The 17,349-nt window shown below is 43.5% G+C and overlaps 1 protein-coding gene across 4 annotated transcripts in view; it reads right to left on the minus strand.

Annotated features, from left to right (window-relative positions):
* Positions 1-17,349, minus strand: part of DPP6 (dipeptidyl peptidase like 6) — a 562,250-nt gene that overhangs the window by 282,446 nt on the left and 262,455 nt on the right. Inside the window, exon 1 of one of the 4 annotated variants that reach the window (XM_063126307.1) lies at positions 15,240-15,750. The exons of the other annotated variants lie outside the window; for them this stretch is intronic. Within the exon in view, the coding sequence (XP_062982377.1) occupies positions 15,240-15,296 (57 nt within the window). The 5' untranslated portion in view covers positions 15,297-15,750. Of the gene's footprint in view, positions 1-15,239; positions 15,751-17,349 lie in introns of those variants that run through there. 4 annotated transcript variants of the gene reach the window in all.

The following is a 17,349-nucleotide window of genomic DNA, read 5'->3' on the forward strand; positions in this document are numbered from 1 at the left end:
AGAAGTGAAACATCTACCTATAAAGGAACACAACTGTACAGGCGAGCAGCGTTATGAGCCATGTAAAACCTTGCATTACACCTTAAGAGGAAAAGACCACGCGCACAAAATCGGATTTAATTCTCCTGAATCTTGTACCGATTAAGCCAAGATTAATCTCTAAGCCTTTACTTTCAGAAGATCATCATTCTAAGAAATGACAGCAATGTTTTAACTTTTTCATTAACTGCACTAGAGTGGGGGGGGGGGGGGAGTAGAAGGAAAAGAAGGAAAATCCTGACTTTTAATACCTTAATGTTTTTACTGAAGGGGACTGTGATGTGAAACTGAGGGATTCAGGATTGGTTGAACAAATACAGTTGTGACCAGAGATAAAGAAATGACTTCTGCAACAATGAGCAACCACCTTCACATATTATTTATTGATGCTATATGATATTCTATATCTACTGAATATAGTAGGGTGTAATCCTATGCATGGCTAGAACAGAAATAAGCCACATAACTTCCAGCATCCCCTAGCCAGCCATGCTGGCTGAGGAATGCTGGGATTTGTGTGATTTTTTCCCTGTTTAAGCATGCATAGGATTGCACCCTAAATAGCTTTAGAACATTTCAGTTGCATACATATATCCTATGCATTGCTAGATGCTGCCTGTTATTGATGTGACATTATAATATATATAATATTTAAACTCATAAGCCTAAACAAGGCTTGTCTTCTATCTTAATAATGTATTTCAATTTGATATTCAGTAACTGTATTATTATTTAGCATTACCAACATTCCTTTCATCCAATAAAGAAATCTTTTATAGTGAATCATTATGAGTTTTAAATCCAAGTAGATCAACAGACTAGTAAACAGTCATTTTGAAGGTAAATAGATGATGAAAAGGTGTTATCGGAGGCACACTATTAAAACAGGCACTCCCTCCTGTGTGTGACAAGAGAGGGAATTCCTCTAAATTCAGGGGAGGGCAACTTTGTGGCACCTTCAGATGTTTTGACCTAAAACTTCAATCATCCCTCGTTATTGGCTATGCCTGGGTAGGGCTGATGGGAGTTTTAGGCCAAAATATCAGGAGGGCCACAAGTTGCCCACTCCTACTCTAAGGTGACACACCTGCCATCTGTGTGTTTGTAAGTACTTACATTAAAAGCAATTCACTTTTTTAATCTGTCACTTGATTACTGAGGGGTCCCTTTTAAAAAAAAAATATCAAGGGTTTGAAATCATCCATTGGAGCCCTCATTGTTACTAACAACACCTGAAGCCTGCCTCTCATGTTCACCACTTACTCCAGACAAGGAAGCTCGTAGACTTGGCTTTATATTTGAATCCTTGCTCTCCTTTATTCCTCGAATTGAGGCAGTAGCTAAATCCTGTCATTTTTTTCTGTATAATATTGCCAGGATTTGATCATTTTTGTCTGTCTCTTCTGCCAAGACTCTTGTTCATGCATTGGTTATTTCTCGGTTGGACTACTGCAACCTTCTTCTCACTGGCCTTCCTTCTTCTCACATCAGTCCGTTGGTTTCTGTTCACCACTCTGCTGCTAAGATCATCTTTTTGGCTCGCCGCTCTGACCATGTTACTCCACTTCTGAAATCTCTTCATTGGCTTCCAATTCACGTCAGAATCCAATATAAACTCCTGTTGACCTACAAAGCTTTTGTTGACCTACTAGCTCCTTTCTATCTTTCCTCTCTCATCTCACACTATTGCCCCGCTCGTGCTCTTCGCTCCTCTGCTGCCATGTTTCTTACCTGCCCAAGGGTTTCTACTTCCCTTTCTCAGCTTCGTCCATTTTCTTCCACTGCCCCTTACACCTGGAATGCTCTTCCAGAACATTTGAGAACTACAAGTTCAATCGCAGCTTTTAAAGCTCAGCTAAAAACTTTTCTTTTTCCTAAAGCTTTTAAAACTTGATTTTGATCTTACTTTTATACTGTTAGTTTTACTCTACCCTGTGCCTGTTTGGTGCATTCTCTTCCCCTTCTTATTGTTTTATTATGATTCTATTAGAATGTAAGCCTATGCGGCAGGGTCTTGCTATTTTATTGTTTTACTCTGTACAGCACCATGTACACTGATGGTGCTATATAAATAATAATAATAATAATAATAATAATAATAATAATAATAATAATAATAATATTGATAGGAGAGATACCACTGAAATTAGGCAGAACCCCCAAACCAAAGCATTCTCAAAACTAGGATTGTCTTGGCATTGGCAAGAGAATATTGACACAGTCCCTACTGCTTTCCACAAATGTCCTCACTGGAAAAAGTTGGGACCAAGCTGAAATGAGACCTTGCCATGATCTGAAGGCCTTTGATGCACCAATACGCTCCACTTTGCTGAAGCTAAGCATGCCAGGGCCTGGAGGAAAGACTGTTGGGAAACCGAAGGTGGTGGCTATACGATGCCGCGTTGGAAGGCAATTCACTCAAAACCCTGCAGCATCACTGCTGTGAGGGGAGAACAATAAAGCTAGACAGTGTGGGCTATCCAGCCAGGAAAAATGGCAGCTCTGGCAGCCTTTCTCTTGTCATGTTGCCCCCGACCCCCAACCTGCGTTCCTGTGCTTACCCAGAGCTATGCCCACTTGTGGAGAACCCAAACCAAAGTCAGGAAACAACGAAAAGTCATGGTACATTGAGACTTTGAAAATGTGCAGTTTCAGGGAGAAATGCCTGATGTGGCTGCAGGTTGGTGGGTGCATCATATAATTTATTATTTATTTATTTAAAACATTTATATCCCGCCCTATATCACTGGGATCTCAGGGCGGCGTACAGATAAAAACACACAGTATAAAACAGTAAATATACACAGCTAAAAACAAATTAAACCATAAACCTAGTTAAAACGATATATAATTTAAAAGCAGTAAAACTATTAAAACAGTTAAAACAATTGTGCCATCTTAGTGGATTTAAGCATCAAAGGCTTTGTTAAAAAGCCATGTTTTCACCGGAATAAAATGAGCGTTGGCACCAGTCGGGCCTCCATGGGGAGGGCATTCCACAGTCGGGGTGCCACCACAGAGAAAGCCCTCTCCCTTGTCCCAACATAGCGAATGTGTTGTGCCGGTGGGATGCGGAGAAGGGCAGCACCACCAATGCAGCACCACTTCGCAACCACTACAGGGTTAATAGAGCATATAGACACACACTCTCATTAGTCACCTTAAGCAGGATGGGAGAAAAGGTGAGATGAAAATGATATAAACACAGACACACTGAAATAAATAACATCGAATAAGTTGAATCCAGACGGAGCCATACTTAAAACAGACCTGTTGAAATCAATGGGGAATGTTAATCCTGACTAATTTAAATCTCATTGATTTCACTGGGTCTCCTCTAAGTATGTCTAAGTCTGCATCCAGCCAATCGGTTGATTTGAATCTACATGTTCTAATAAGCAGACCACCAGCGTAATGGTCAAACTGGCCCATTCTAACCTCAAAACTGTATCCATAAACTTCCACAGCCCTCTTTTCACCCTTTCTCCTTTGCAGAAGCAACTAAGATACAGGTTAAAATGAAGTTCTGAATGTTATTTTTGCCTTGCCCAGGTCCATATGGGTCAGCAGCACCCCCACAATTGTAGGGAGTAATAATTGGGTATGCAGTTGCATCTTGAGTTACTATGGCTTGTATGGAACAAAAAAGTATGAAGCCTCTTAGCCCCAAATAATAATAATAATAATAATAATAATAATAATAACAACAACAACAACAACAACAACAACAACAACAACAACGATGATGATGATGACGACAACAACAACAACTTAATCTCCTCTGCTCCAATACTGCATGTATACATTTTAGAATAATGCTTACCAAAATGGCAATGCCAAAGTTAAAACCGTCAACATATTCCAATCAAACTATGCTGTGGAATATGTGTTAATGAAGTCTTACAATTGCATATACAGATTAAAGTATTGTATTACTAGAAGAGATGAGAGGCTGGTTACAGCTCCCAATTTATGCTAAATTAAAGCTATGCTATGGGCTGCATGTAATAAGCACAGCGTGTATTCACAAACCGTCAATTCTGCTTTTATTATCGTATCTCTGCAGAACTATATCCACAATAAATCATCTGCTAAACTGCATATTCACTTTCATCGTATAGTACAATGCAAGTAAATAATGTCTGGCCAGATCCCAGCAGCAAACATAACAAGATTGGATGCTAACATCCCAATTCTTATTTGTTATTCATATAGTATCCTAAGCAAATGGTAAGTTCCTGCCCCAAAGAGCTTCCAATCTAGACGGGGAAGAAGGGATGAAGGTTTGGATGTGGGCAAATGCAATTACATGCACTTGGCTTTTGTTTCATAGGAAAGCTAATGGTGCAAGAGTTAGTCTGTGGGAAGCACTCTGAGATGAGCTGGGAACCAGGGGCCTTGGAACATCCCAGCAGTCAGGACTGAAGGGAAAATCAGAAGCAAAAGGACAAACCAAGGATGCAGGAGCAAGAAGCCAGCCAAAAGACTCCCATAATCCCCATCCAGCATGGCCAATGGTTAAGAATGCTGGGAGATCAAAACATCTGGCGAGCACCATATTGGAAAAGGCGGTCGAAGAACAAATAAGAATGCAGGAATGCAGCAGATCTAGAGAAGACGTTGTTGCTCAAAGAAGGCTCAAGTTGATCACAGGAAGCTGCCTTATACTGAGCCAGTGTTGTCTGAATAGGGTCCCTGAGTCAGACCATGAGTCCATCTAGCCCAGTATTATTGACACTGACTGGCAGAAGCTTTCTTGGGTTTCAGGCAAGTTTTTTTCCAGCCCTACCAGGAGATGCCAGGGATTGAACCCAGGACCTTCTGCAGGAGTGAAAGTCATGGGCAGGGGATATTTCAGCTTATGAGAGTTTGGAAGGAAAGAAAGAAGAGTTCTGGTGCAAACATCATAAGTCATGGCCTTGCATTGACACATCCTTTACCCCCACCCTTGTGCTGGCATAGCCCAGTGTCAGATCCCTGTTGGTTAACTTAAGGTCCAAGATAGTATAGCATGGCCACAGCATGCCAAACTCAAGTGGTAGTGCACAAACTCTGACTGTGCTTTGTCTCAAGGTAATTCATCCCTGTGCCCTTTGTAAGTACACCTTGACTAACTTGATTCTGGTGAAAGGGTAAATCCCATCTCCTCTGCATCTAGATCTAGATCTAGATCTAGATCTAGATCTAGATCTAGAAGCAGCCTAGGTAGAGAAAAAATGCCTGGTTATAGAGAACAGGTCTGGTGGTGGCAGTGATACTCTTGTTCACTATATCTGAGTCGCATGATTCTAGTAGCTTTGAGGGCCTCAATGCAGTATTTTGCAATGCAACATTCCACAGCAGAATTGTCTGTAGAACCCTTGTTACAAAATCTGAGAAACAGATTAGATCATGCTTAGGAAATGAAATCTGATGGGATTTCGTTCCTGTACTGGGCCTATGGGACACTACACATTGGATGAAGAGAAAAGCATAGCCTCACACTGCAAAGGTGCCAACATCTATGGGCCAATGGTGAGATTGAACCCATTGCCTCTTTGATCAGTGTTTGTCCGGATTGAACCAGCAATGTGTCAACTGTTGTGCTCCAAGTGGGGTTCGCAGGGAGATATGGAAGAAAAGAGGTAGATTTCAGGGCAGGAATCAGGACCACAGACAGCTCCAAACAGAGCTGGGCAGTGGAGGGGTGGCAGAGAGGATTCAGACCGGGGAAGGTCCTGTCCCAGGTGGAGGCCATAGGCAGGAATGGAATGAGAGTTCTGCAAGGGAAGCAGAACTACAGGCAGCTCTGAGTGTGGCCAGGCTAACTGCAGGCTGGATACACACTCCTAAGAGAGCAGTCAATGTTGCTCCAGCAAAGCCACCTGGAGACGACTGAGAATTTTATTTTTATTTACTTATTTATTTATTTATTTATTTATTTATATTGCACCATTGATGCACAAGGTGCTGTACACAGCAACTTCCTGACACAAAGGTGTACATTCTAAACTGCCCAGCGGTCAGGTTTGGTGCTCGTGCCTCTGCCCCCTTTGAGGATGACACTGCTGGTACTTCAAGGACCTGCACTGTATTCCTCAAGAATTGGCTCCGGTGGGTCTGCTGAGTAATCTTCAGGACTGCTGAGGGTTCAAGCATGGAGTCCTTGAGATCTGAAGAGGAGGACAGAGCACTTGTGGGTTCTGCTTTCCACTACACCCCTTTTGCATTTTTGGTAAATGTTACGTCCGGTCCTGCTTTTCCCCCCTCCTCGTCCTGCTTCTTGAATGTCAAGATCTCCGGAAGGGCAATCATCTCACTGTACCATAACTATATTAAAAACAGATCTAAAAGAGGGATGTGGGTTTGGCAAAGGAACTTGGTACTCACACGCAGGGGATTCACCTCTGGGAAAGGACAGCTTTGAATTCAAGCTGATACACAAGAGGAGCCCTAAAATACAAGCCGCCAGGAGGAGGAATGCTGATCTAGCAATCTCCCTGGGTGACCTAGCCCAGCCCACCTGCTTCTCAACCAGCCAGGCCAAGGCTGTGTGATTCAGCAAAACACCATGGTTAAGTCCTTGCTACAGCAGGTGAGTCACATTTTGGGACTGCTGCTCTATAAAACTCTATCCATGTAGAAAAGTTGCAGGTAATGTCATGCAGTGTGGGGAGGGAGCATCCCAAAATACACCCCCCCACACACACACACACACCTGAATTATGGAGTGGTACAATACAAGACTGGTTGGACACTACCATACGTTTTTTGCTGGATGTGTATAATCCTTTCAGAGAAAGGAATGAAGACGGTAGCTGCTATAAACCAACTGCAAGTCATGATCTGACTTCTTCTGGCATTTGGTTTTTGAGTTCACACCTCCATCACATCTTTTTGTCTTTCTTCTGTAACCACAAAGGCAAGAAAGGCCTTTTATTAAGAAGGACAGTAGTTGCAATTCATCAGTTTCTGCCAAACTGGGTAGGAAGGAGAGATGAAAGCCTCCTTGCATTGTTCTGGTTATTAATTAGAACTGTAAAAAGGGGCAGTGAGGATGCAGGAACAAAAAATACTTTTGTTAGGCTTCTCCCAAGGCTTTCAAACAGTTCAGTTCACCTGGTTGGCAAACGGGAACACATTCACGTTACGGCTTTAGACCAGTTGCAGAAGCAACTCAAGTAACTGCTTGGGCCAGCAATAAATTTAAAGTGCCAATGAAGCACATTGTGACTGGCAAATTTTATTTATTTATTTTTATTTATATAGCACTTTTATGTCGTCCTTTAGCCAAAAATGGCTCTCAAGGCGGCTTACAAAAATAATTCCTAAGACAGACCCTGCCCACAGGCTTCCAATCTAAAAAACATGACCCAAAAGGAAAGGGGATTGGGAGGGTGGTGGTGGAAAGCACACCTGGTGCTAGATTCTCAGTGACAAAATCCAGCAGGTCATGGACACAGTGGAAGGGCTGCTGCTGCTTCTCCCTCTCCCTCTAATAGCCTCATACAGATCCACGCATGATGGAGAGGTGCCTGGCTGCGGCTTCCTTTCCCTCTGATGGCTTCAGCAGTGACAGTTGGTAGCAGGTGTCATCTGTAGCATTGCAATATAGCGTCAAGGAAGCCAAATGCTTGGGCTTCCCCTGCTAGGAGCTACCAATTCTTATTGACTCTATGCTAATTTTGTGACACATGGGACTATAAGGAAGGGTAGAGGCTAAGCTCTTGTGGGCAAATTGGAGGAGGAGGAGGAGGAGCCACCCAGCCCAGTGAGCGTACTGTGTGACATTGCAAGAGATGCGGAGACATGGGAATCATGCAAATCTTCATGAGCACTACTTAATGGGGAAGCACAGTTTTCAGACAGAGATGTTGTATTCTTAGTGGAAGTCCCAGGGAAAGCACTACAAGATTTGGTTTTCTTTGGATTAGTTAGAACAGGAGTCTATGACATTTCTGTAAGATTTGCTTCATTTTTTAATATACGAGCGGAGCATAAGGAGAGGCAAATGGCAGGTTCTTCCAAAAGGCATCAGATACCTCACATCGGATCCTCAGATAGAGGCCCTCTACCCCATGGTGTACCCAGCCAAGCCAGAGCGCTCTCCATGCCTTCACCTCTTCCAAATGGAACCTGCTGTTTCTTCTCTCTCTCTCTCTCTCTCTCCTTTCTTAAGCCCTGATGACCTCTCATGCAAAGCCCTCAATAGGCCTCTAGGTATCAAGTGACAAACTCCTAAGCATTAGCTCCTATCAGCTGATCATTCTGGGCTATTAGCAAGCCATTTTCCTAACAAATGACTACACGACCCCCCCAGCTCGTAGTCCTGACAAATGTTAGAATGGTTTATACAAACTGAAAATCCAGCACATTTAAAGTTGCCGACAGGCCTTTTCTTTTTTTGAAATGGGCTTGGTGAATTTCTGCCTTTCAGAACATTAGGCAAGTGAAGTTCTTTTAACCCATTTCCCTGATGTGTATGTAATTGTAACACTAAACCATAATTTAGGACTACTTGCATGATCCTTGGGCTCATGAGATCCCTTTCCCCTATCAGCACAGCCGTGACATCAGCAGCTTTTGTTTCCATTTTCAACTGTATACAGTTACACATTATGCCTGAACCAAGAACTGTGGTTAGCATTAACAATGGTTTAAAGAAGCAAGTCATGATTCTTAACCATAGTTTGGAATTGTCTTGTTTCCTTGAATCATAGTTAATGCTAATCATGGTTTGCTTGGATTTAGACATTACAAGGAGGAAAAGAGAGGGGAAAGAGCTCAAGATTTGGTGCATATGTATGTTTTAGTATTACCCACAAATACAGCCCAAGAAAGCTGGTTGTGATGATGTTTGAGAACCTTGGATTAATCTTAGACCCATTTGATGTTTCTTTTAAATAGGAGGCATAGGTTTTAATTAAATCTGGTATCAAATACATAGCACCGACCACTCGATAAAGCAAAGGAACCATGAAGGTTGCTCACAGGTTGTGGGCAGATAATATCAAAACCCACCAGAGAACAACCTGTGTAGTCCAGTGGACATACCTGTCAGAGGTTCTGTGCCAGTTCATGTACCACATAAATGATGAATTCTTGAAACCTGGGCCTAATCTACACCAAGCAGGCTATTGCACAATGAAAGCAGTATGAAAGCAGTATATACTGTAAAAGGCAGGAGCCACACCAAGCAGGATATAGCGGTATGAAAGCAGGCCCCAGCAGTTATCAGTGCCCTTCAATACCGCTATAAATCACTAGCGTGGCTCCTGCCTTTTATATACCGCTTTCACTGCCAGTCAGTGTCTGCAATACTGGGCTACATAGACCAATGTTCTGACTCAATCACCCTGTTCAGACAACACACTTAGCCACAGTGGTTAATTCTGAGCTAAACATTATGGCTTAGCATGTCATGTGAACCATGACTTATCAGCCCCATTCAGAAGACACCTTAAACCATGGCTTTAACCATGGTGGTTAAGCCAGAAAGCTGGGCCAGATGTCTTAAACCATGACTTTTACCATGGTAAATAAGGCTTTATTCACCTTATTCACTGTGGTTAAAGCCATAGTTTAAGGTGTCTTCTGAATGGGGCCAGAATGTCATGTGAACCTAACCATTCCTAACCATGGTGGCTACATAACCATGGTTTAAACATGCTCACTAACCATTTGCTGCAAAAGGGTCAGCAGCTTGTCTGAACAGGCCCAGTATAAGGCAGCTTCCTATGTTCTTAGGTTTTGCCCGTGTTAAGCACAAGCTGCAGGTTGGCAAATCTTTAAACTATCAAACATGTTTCATTAACTAGTGGTCCGAGTCAGCTTGATCTGAAGCACACATCTGTACGTATCAGTGCACAACATCATTTTTAACTACTAAGACAGATCCAGGGTTCTCATGCAAAAGCCTTTGGAAAACTGCACGTGCACACCCACCCACACACCCTCTCGGGGCTGCTCACTGGGCCATTTTTAGTTTCACTTTAGTACCATAGCAAGAACAATTATAATTCAGCTGACTTAAAAGCCTCTGACTCTCACGGCAATGTCATCACGAGGAATGCAGAAAGGAAATGTTCACCATGTTCTGTGACATTAACAGCTGCTGCTGCCGAAAATGCAACACAGCTAAATGCACAGCTAAAGAAGCACTTTTGGCTTCCATGGTAGGACAGGTAAAATTCTTCAATTATTCTCAAAATCCATTTCAATATAAGGGAATAATATCAATTTTTGAATACTACACACACACACACACACACACACACACACACACACACACAGACACCCTCAGTACACAAAAGCAAACACTAAACTGGAAACCTCTACAAACTATTTTAAATAATAATAATAATAATAATAATAATAATAATAATAATTTCAAAATAATCCTGTTTTTTGATGTTTTGCATTTTGGGAAGGGGAAAAAGGAATTGTATGGAGATATTGGAAGAGAAGTCTCCCAGCTGTTTCTAAAGTTAATGCTTTATTTGTATGTATGTATGTATGTATGTATGTATGCTTAACAGATTGGTATCACAATAGCATTATGGCTGAGCTAGTATAAGCTATCAACACTGGCCTAGTCTACACCAAGCAGGATATTGCACTATGAAAGCAGTATATAAAAGGCAGGAGCCACACTACTGCTTTTTAGCAGTATTGAAGTGCACTGACAACTGTTGGGGCCCATTGACACACACCATATACCGCTTTCATAGTGCTGTATCCTGTTTGGTGTGGCTCCTGCCTCTTATATACCACTTTCATAGTGTAGTTTAGGCCACAGCTTGGTGTAGATTAGGCCACTGTTATTGGGACAAGTGTTGCACACAATTACTTCTCAGTCACTTATGAAACTATGTTGTTGTTTTTAAGAACAACAAGAGTTAAAGAGTTGTTTTTAAGAACAACTCTTTAACTCTTTCCTACAGCCCAATCTCATCAATGCATATTCAAAGTAAATGTCAACCTTTTCAATAGGACCTACTTCCAAAGTAAGCATGCCTATGATGGCAGCCTCAGTGCAAAGAAAGGGAACCTGCAGTTCCTCCATCCTAAAAATGTGGATTTTTTTAAAAAAAATATATTGGACTTCTTTATGTAAGTACAAGAACTTACATAAAGAGTTTCTTTCGTCTGTTTTGGAGTTCAGAATTCTTATAAGGAAGCCTACGCACCATTTTGCTGCCAAGAAATAGGGAAATGTTGATTAGTGTTGATTAGACCAACTGCTGTTTCTTGTCAGCATATGGAAACTTTACATTGACACAGAACACTTCAGCACAAGTGGAGCAGAAAGGAGGCTAAGGGAGCAATCCTAGGGCCGCTAGACATTGCCTAAGGAGTCACAGGATCCCCTTCTGAGGTCAGAGAAAGTGCTCTGACCTTGGAAGGGGAGTCAGAGATCGAACACTCCTCCCCTGTTCCCTTGAAGCTGGAGTGAAAAGAACTGTGCCGGCCGCCCCCCTGAGGTTGGAAAATCAGCCTTGGAGGGTGGGAAAAGGGGGCGTTCCAGTGGGCAAGGAAGGGAGGAGATCAGAGAGGCCGGGGGCTCATCTACACCACGCAGGATATTGCACTATGAAACCGGAATATAAAAGGCAGGAGCCACACCAAGCAGGATATAGCGGTATGAAAGTGGTATATGGTATGTGTCAATGGGCCGCAACAGTGGTCAGCGCACTTCAATACCTCTATAAAGCAGTAGTGTGGTTCCTGCCTTTTATATACTGCTTCCATAGTGGAATATCCTGCTTGGTGTAGATGTGCCCCAGGATACGAGTTATCCTGACCCTCTTCTAGCCTTCTTCCCTCCCCTTCCACAGCGCAGTCACTAAATGGGGAAAAAAAGCCCATCTAGTGAAAAACCCAGTGATTGGATGACGGAGAGGTGATGATCTCCTCTGCTGCTCGTCCTTCCCAACCTTGGATACACGGCAGCCTCCGAGTTCAAAGGTTTTGATCTCACGAGAGCTCAGTCCACAGGATTGAGCCCTAAATCTAAGGGAAAAGGAGCTTGGGAAAGTTAACAATGCAAATGTTTTGTGAATCCCTTTGCATGGCAGCTTATGCAAAAAGCTTTTAACAGCAAGACAGGGGGCCCATTAACCAGCAGGAGGTAACAAGAATGTTGCAAAACCCACCAACACCAGGCTTTTGCCTGTTCTCAGCAACAAGATGATTAATTTTTTCACATTCCCACCTTAGGCATGCTTTATCTATAGGAAATATCAAGTCTGACTGATAAATAATCTTTTGAAGGAGAGGAGAGAAGTCAAGGAAAGTGATCTTGAAAGGCATGGTCCCTGGGAATAAAAAATGGGCAGAGGGGTGGGTGGGGAGTGGGTGGGATTTGATTTCCACTTAAGCAGAAAAGCTGATAAAGCTTTTTTGCTTCAATAAAATGTCACCCTGAAAAGGCCGATCCTTTTGTGCCGTTTCTGATTGCACGGTATCTAATGAGAACCCAGCCATCTGCTTTCCCCACCTACCTTTAAACACATGCACATACATCAAGAGAGGGACGGGTGGAGCGGGGGATGGAGAATGCAACTCTCAGCATATTGAGGCAAAGGAAAACTATTTTAAGAATTAATTTGTGTCTGGGGAGATTTCTTGTGATTAGTCCCCTGCACTATCCCAGCCGGTGACTAAAGAAGCAGAGTTGCAATCTCTTTAAATGACAATGGACTGGTCTGGACGTAACATCAAGCCATGGTTTAGAACAAACAGCGGCAAACTTTGGGCTCATGTCCCCCGCCATCCTACAGCGCACCTGCAAAGAAGAGTTCAGAAGTTTTCATTTCTGTTTTAGATGAACTGCAGCTGGTTGGGTCAACCAGCCCTGGACAAACTGGTTAACTTTAACTATGGTTAGTTGAAACGACCCAACTTCAAACCAGTTTATCAAGCTTGCTTGTTTCAACTAACCATGGTTAAGAGCCATTGCCAGGGCTTGGATTACATGTGTTGAGGATATCAAGCTGGGTGGTTCTTTTACCTATGCCCACAGGTATAGGAAAATATATGCTTTGGCCTTTTCATTATAAATTGAAAGATTTATGCTTTCAGCGTAACTAAAAATATATTAAGATTGCAACCACTTTTTACATCTAATGGTCGATGTTGAAATGACATGTCACAAGACTGTATCTCAACAGAAACAGTTCGAGGGTGGAGTGAGATATTTTCGAAGCCAGCTAACTGCAAAAGGAAACAGATGCAGGTCTGGTTGCCTTACTGACTGCAATACCCATCTATGTATTGTTTTTCCAGTCTTAGAACTATTTGCACTCTGCACATGCATAAATGCCTTGTCTATAATCGGTTACTGTATTGCAAAACTGTATTATGATTGGTGGGAAGGTTCTACTGTTGTATCTGTTGTATCTACAGCACCATGTACATTGATGGTGCTATATAAATAAATAATAATAATAATAATAATAAGGGGAACTGACTCTATAAACATGTTAGCCTTTCCTGAAATTAGTGGGCAGTTTCTCAGGTCTTCTGAGGGCTGCCACCTTGCAGCGCTGCTTGTAATAAACCTTCTAAAGAGAGAGAAATTGGGTCTTGAGAGTCTTTGACCACCACTCAGCGAACCACGGGGATCCACCCTTTGGGGTCCCTCGACACATGCTAAACTGTGGTTAATCTAAAATGGAAGTGGAAGCTTCCAGATCTCCTCCTGGCAGCTCTGGAGGTGGTGGAGGAGAGAAGCATGGACCATACGTGAGCCTAATTCTCATCATGCTGGTTCAGTATCATATCTGAATGCACACAACGATATGAAATCCAGGGCAAATGAATTAATGTTTTATTTCCTTCCCAGTGGAGCCTCTGGTAAAGGTGAATACATGGAAGGTGAACACAGGGCTTGTTGTGTGTGTGGGGGGGGAGGAAACGTTGTACCAACCTGCTGCCATAAAGGAGCTCCACGGAACTCTTTTGCAGCCTTCCGCCGCATCTCAAATGTCTTAGCCAACCTGACCTATGTGTCCTATGTGTCTCTTCCAATCTGTGCCTATTACACAGGCCCAATGAACTGGCTGTTGTTTTACCAGCAGGGGAAGTTCTTTCAACCGAGGTGGAAGTCCAGCTGAGAGAAATACTCGATTTATGAACTGGACCAGAAAAGCAATCATCCACTTGTAGGTAAAAGACACAGAGGTAACTCTAAGGGTGGCTTTGCCCCCCCCCCCTTTCATTTTCTTTTTCTTTCTGGCTCCTCTGCATTTAACAAGAACCTGACACACAGGAATTAAGCAGGATCTTTCCTTGGCAAAGAGTGTTACCTGCTAATGCCTCCGTGTCAGGCTTGCTGTATCTGGCCAGGAACAAAGCCAAGGAGGGGAAAAGGTGGCAACCCAGCTAAGTGTAGCAAGAAAAATGGTGTAGGAAGAGAAGGTACACAGTATTCAAGATGGATTTAAGATGCAGTGATTTTCCCAGAAGGAGATCGTAACTAAATTTGGCCCATGCATGGCACTGTGCATCTCTGTAGCTGTTCACCATCGATGGGGTTATCAGGGTAAGACTTTGGGGCAGAAGTCCAGGGCCCCCACTCCACAGAATTAGCAGGAGGGGCCCCAAATGCAGCAGGGCTGGCTTAACATGTTTGAAATAAATGAAATAATGCATGATCACCATCTAAAAGAGGAGTTCGCCCTGTAAGTCCATTATGCCCAGAATCTAAAATTGCCTAACTGCACGACTGCACACGATTTGTTCTTGTACAAAAGGCAAAAACGCTCGGCTGTAATTTCACCAACGCAAGGTGAACACATCAAATCTGCTCCTGTCATTTCAGGCACAACTAAGGGAAGATAGAAAGTAGTTCGGAAGGTTAGCCCTTGGAAGCACAATGCAAATCTCAAACTGGGTTCCTTCTAATGAAAAGAGACTTTCTTCCCGGCCCCCATCCTAACTGACTGGGTACAGAAAAACACAAAAACACCCAGCAAGCTACATTCAGTGCATAACATTCCATAAAATAGAAGCCCAAGATCTACACACTGGAAACGACAAATGTATCCACATGTATTGATACAGCTCACAGATAACTGCGCTGGCATGGTAAGTCACTTGAAAATCTTAGCCACACGTTGTCAGCAATGAAAGGCAGGTAACTAAGCAAGCAAACAGAGAAGCACACAAGGCGTACAATTCTATGTCTGTTCTCCACAAAAGAAAGTCAAGAGCATTACCTGTTCCTGTTGTTGGACTGATTTCCCTGAAGCACTTTGATCCTTAGCTGTAGTCATGTTCACCCACTTGTGCCCACCGCAGTGGCAAATGGGATTTCACAAGAGTGTGTGTATGTGTTTGATTGTGCGTGCATGCGAGAGAGAGAGAGAGAGAGAGAGAGTTTGACTGTGCAAGTATTTCAAGCCACCAAAGCTAAAGCGAAACGGATGAGTAACTAGCCCATCACTTCATCACCAGCTGAGAGAACAGCTTTGCACTCCCCCTTCCCAATTAAAATTTAATGCCACCAAAATGTATACCACCCTTAAACTCCTCTCTCTCTCTCTCTCTCTGTCTGTCTGTCTGTCTGTCTTTTTTCTTTCTGCCTCTAAAATTTAAATGAGGAGAGTGAAAGAGGAGAAAGGAAGATGCTGAGAAGGCTTCTTCAATTAGCAACAGCCTCGGCAACCGTCACAGAAACAATAACTGCTTGGCAACCAGGAACTGGCATCTCGGAGCTGGAAGACCGCGTTGTGGTCCTCCTCTCTCTCCACCCCCCCCCGCCCCCAGCCACACTCCACCTCCACAGCCAGCCGAGGACCTGAGCTGCGCATGCTCCTGTCATCGGTGTTGTAACAGAATGTGCCGAGTGTTGCTCAGCAGCCAATTTAAAGCCCCGGCATTTGCAACAAGGAATCGATAGGGACAAACGCTGAGCAGGCACCTTGGGTAAACCATCCCTCTATTATGCTCGCGCACGCCGGCTCAGCTGCACAGAAGGAGCCGCCGTGTCGTGGCACCTTTCAAAGGAACTACGTGGAAGCTCCCCCGTGGTGCGATCTGCTGGTGCGCACCCAGCTGTATTCCCCTGTGCCCCCTTTTCCGGGAAGGTTTTGAAGTGGAAATGTGGCAGGCTCTCACACGGTGGAGGGTAGTGGCTCTGACGTCAGTAGGTTGGTGAATCCACTCTGGGTTTCAGTCAGAACCTGTCCGAACTCTCAAAGAGCACCTTGGACAGCTCTTTTAGAGTTCTGATGGGTTCTGGCTGACACTTGGAGCGGATTCATGGCCCCACTAACACTGGATCCACCACCCACCATTGCAGAAAAGTAACAAGACTAAAAACCACAAAACCTCCCATCTTAGTGCCATGAGGAATGTCCACGAAACCCATAACTTCTAAAGGAAAACGACTAAGACAAAATCCTAACGGAACTAAATTTAAACCAAGTTTTGATGCCAGAGTCTTATTTTGGCACCAGGGGTTTAGCCTGGACAGATACATTCAGAGATTTCCCTTGAATACTTGTGTTCACAAGAGATTGCAGAATATCATACGCTCAATCTATATGTGATGGTTAATTCCATGGTTCCCTCCACCATTTTTTTGGGAAATGGAGAGAAGCCTGAGAAGCTATGACTGAAAACGGAACGCGTCTTTGCCCACTTAAAGCGGCTCACCTCTCCACAATGATTTTTCCCCACTTGGAGGAAGAGATATGGGCTCCCTGTATCTTTTAATCCACACGCGGGAAAGCAGTTTGGGGGTGGAGTGTTTTCCAGTGGGTACCTCTTCCTGCTCTCAGTGGGAAGAATCACACAATTGACTGTCATATGTCATTTGAGTTTAATGAATACAGCAACTATCATTATTAGGAATCAGGAAGCCCACCAACCCCTACCTCAGCTAGAATGGTAAATTGGCTGACAAGTGGCAAATACAAATGTTTGGAAAAGAGACGTTTTGAGAAAGAAGAGTTCTCATAAAGTTGCTCATAATTCTTGCATGGTTGCAATTCGCTTCCAGGACATATGTGCATTTTTGCATTGCCACTTGGGAATTGTGGTGCAGAGGCAGGGAAGAGAATAGGGCTGTCCCAAGGCGAAGAACAAGATGGTGGCCCCTCCCATTCCATGTACAAAAGGATGAATCTGTCCAACGGTGATAATGGGACAGCCTCCTCCACTGCACCTGAAGATAGCAGACTAACTTGAAGGGGGAGGAGAAATATCTCCTCCAATATTTGCTGTCCCCCACCCCAGCATCTGCCCCTGAGGAGACCGCTTCACTTTGCCTAATGCTAGAGCCAACCCTGTTAAGCAACTTCGTGTGACTCCCTTTCCTTCCAT

This window comes from Elgaria multicarinata, chromosome 1, assembly GCF_023053635.1.
Source record: "Elgaria multicarinata webbii isolate HBS135686 ecotype San Diego chromosome 1, rElgMul1.1.pri, whole genome shotgun sequence".
Lineage (NCBI taxonomy): Eukaryota > Metazoa > Chordata > Lepidosauria > Squamata > Anguidae > Elgaria > Elgaria multicarinata.